Here is a 3,209-nt window from a genome sequence, read left to right as displayed (position 1 = left end):
GTGAACTCAGAGCTGCTTAAGCCTTGTTTTAGCTTGATACCACAGGGTGGCCACCTTGCTTTGAGCAATATGGAAATACAGGTAACAGTCAGATGAAGAATTTTGCTCAAGTGAAGTAAATTAACTCTACGTCATTCACACCTAAGGGCTAGAAAAAACTCTTCTGGTGGACAAACCTATTCTCGGAGGAGAAGCAAGCAGAGAACGGTTCATACAAGACACAATAAGAGAGATTATGGAAAAAGTGCAAAATACAACTTGTGGATCTTGGTGTTTTGAGCACTGCAGGCCTCCGGTAAGGAAACCTTATTAGCTTTTTATTAGAAATAGAACTGACATCTGTGACATTTTAATAAAGCTGTCGACTAAGGAAAACCTAAAGCTTTCCAGGGATGTTTCTCTTGTCCTGGCTCAGTGTGTGTGTCACTTCTTACTTTGCTTACTCTGAACTTTCAGGGACAAAGCACCTGCAGCACACCAACCTCTGCTACACTCAGCCGTCCCCTGAGATTTGGAGCCGTGGTTGTCATTGTTGGTGCAGTTTTAATGTTGTGTGCATCCGTGGCTACTCTCTATCTGCAGAAGGGGAGCGATAAAAATGTAAGCGTTGAAAAAAAGGTAGTTATTGCATTGCCCCTTCAATAACAAATATCTGTGAGTGAATGTGACAGGGATGCTTTTGGTGAGGAGCACGCCACGAGTACTTTTCAGAATCCTTTAATGATGGAAATTTAAATGGGCATGGTTGTTTTCAGCTCTGTGATATGTATATTAATCTCTTGGAAGCGCCGTCAACAACCATCACAATTCGGACTGTAAAAATGCATCTTTAATTTTGTTTGCAACACATAGAAACTACATAAATTGATCCTGGAATTCATTTCCATCTTATAAGAAATAGTGTAATGTTTATTTGTGTACTAATGAGCTCACCTGTAGGGCAAACATCCCCATCAAGGTCTGTAACAGCATCTCCTGTGGTGCTTTACTCAAATTCTCAGTGTGGTAAAACTACAGAGGATTTTGTGACTGATGACTGTGCTGGGGAATAACACAAGCAACGTGAAGCTTGTTTTCTATCTCTCTTCTCTCGTGTTCGCTACTGTGTCATTTACATAACTCGACTAATCAGTCATTTTAACATCCCACTTTGAATGCTGCCAGGTTTATAATGTTCATTACAGTATGAACATCAACGGGGAGGTGAGGGAGGGCTCCATGGAAATTGATTCTGACAACAATCTTGAGAGATTTAAAACCGGGAGTGGAGCTGAGGAAGCTGTGGAAATTCATGACTTTCAAATTGTGAGTAAGTTTGTCCTTGTTCTCGCTTCCCAAGGTAGCTCAGCTGAGACCTTCTGTGTGCTTAGCAAAGTCGCAAAGCCTTGAGTGTAAACATGGCATCTCTGTGATTTGGTGCAGGGAGTGACTGGAATCCGCTTCTTTGGAGGAGACAAGTGCTATATAAAATCCCAAATCAAAGCCAAACTTCCTCCCATGGGAGCTCACGACAAAGAGATGGTGATGTTTGACCTGGTACGTGCAAACTACTTGATACAGACCGTTGTATATTGAAAAGAAAAAAAAGGAGAGAGATTACAGCTTAAATTTCTTTTTCCTTCTAAGTAATTCAAGGACATTGTCTGTCTTTTTTTCGCCCTCTGTCAGACAGATGAATTAATGCCAGTGAGCTTTGATGAGGAGTTCCTTATTTGGGTTGCAGCAGAGCAGCCGCTGAAGGACACCAGGTTTCTGAGCAAGAAAATTCTGGATCTTTGTGAGGAGCTTCCCATTTACTGGCTCAGACCGACATATCTAAAAGGTTTCCTTCTGTTCTGTTTAGTTGCTGTACACAGCATCATAATCTAGGAAGACTGGCCTTCGATCAATCTGCATGTTGCTCATTGCTTATTAAAACCTTAGTTATGTTTGCCCTGCTTATCTGCTGACACACTTGTAAAATTTACAGTCTTGTCTTAGAAGTTGGAAAAGCACTCGAACATCTTGAACATACACCACATTCAGAGCCCAACACCAAAAAAAGACTCGCAGAGTCTTGTATTAAAAAAGAATGATCTTGAAATATGCAAGACTGCTTGATATCACTGCTGCTAATTTAATTATTCAAGACATCTGAGACAGCTCCAGCTATGTAGGATTGAGCTCTGAGGACATGTATGGCTTCCTGTGTATGTTGACCCAATACTCTTGCCTCTTGCGACTGCTCTAACAGATGGGGAGAGGAAAAAGAGAGACACGCATCGAGCCAAGCGGCAGTTTAACATGGAGGAGGTTGAGGCAGCTGCCGAGGAGGGGGACCTGGTGAGTCACGCAGAGAATGACACCTCCAGAGTTGTGGAAGAAGAGGAGGAGGGGGCGCAGTCAGCTGTGGGGTCAGCAGACAACCCCGAAAACCCCTATCAAGTGAGTCTCTTCATCCACAGTGCTGTTTATGGTAAACAAGTCTCAAGAGTTGGTGAATTTTTGATCAAGAAGCTTATATAGAGCCTTGAAGCAACCCTTTAAGGCTCATTATGAATTTACGTCACTCTGTTTTGTCAACACTTTAATAGAGGACTACATCAGGACTCTGAAGATGGCAGCCTTGTTAAATGTATTTTCACACTGATAGAAGTTCAAGGCGTGGAAATGTGTTTAAGTGGTTCCTGTATTTCTGCTGGCTGTAGGAGGTACATACTTACTGCTGCTGTTGTTAAGGTGTCATACTGGCAGCTGTAATTACAGGTCACTTGGGTAATATCTGCCGTTCCAACTTGATGAACTTATGAACTGAAGTGAAAACTCCCACCGGTTATAAAAATTCATGCTGCCTTCAAGAACTGCAGTCACATACTTGAGAGGATGAGAAGTTCTTCAAAACATTTGAATTGCAAATGAATATTAAAAATATATATATATATTTTTTTTTTTTCTTAAACACGATTGCTATTAAAAATCAACATTGGTTCCTTTAAATGCAGCGCAGCAGAGGGGCCGGAGAGGAAAGCGCCCTGACCTTTGACACCATGTTAGACCACCAGGGGATCTGCTGCTCCGAATGCCAACGCAGCTACACTCACTGCCAGAAAGTGTGTGAGCCTCTGCGGGGCTACTGGCCTTGGCCTTACAACTACAGAGGGTGCCAGGTAGCTTGTCGAGTCATCATGCCTTGTCGCTGGTGGGTGGCACGCATTTTTGGAGTTGTGTAA

General features: G+C 42.6%; 1 protein-coding gene across 1 annotated transcript; it reads left to right on the top strand.

Annotated features, from left to right (window-relative positions):
* Positions 1-213: 213 nt before the first annotated feature.
* Positions 214-3,209, top strand: cnmd (chondromodulin). Its single transcript, XM_085249344.1, has 7 exons — positions 214-295; positions 457-600; positions 1,165-1,305; positions 1,423-1,536; positions 1,669-1,822; positions 2,234-2,424; positions 2,982-3,209. The coding sequence occupies exons 1-7, from the start codon at positions 236-238 to the stop codon at positions 3,207-3,209; spliced, it is 1,032 nt and encodes a 343-aa protein (XP_085105470.1). The 5' UTR covers positions 214-235.

This window comes from Mchenga conophoros, linkage group LG16 (genome assembly GCF_057382185.1).
Source record: "Mchenga conophoros isolate Kocher_MC1m ecotype Shallow Benthic linkage group LG16, M_conophoros_male_GT1.1, whole genome shotgun sequence".
NCBI lineage: Eukaryota > Metazoa > Chordata > Actinopteri > Cichliformes > Cichlidae > Mchenga > Mchenga conophoros.
This window is presented reverse-complemented; position numbering and strand designations above follow the sequence as displayed.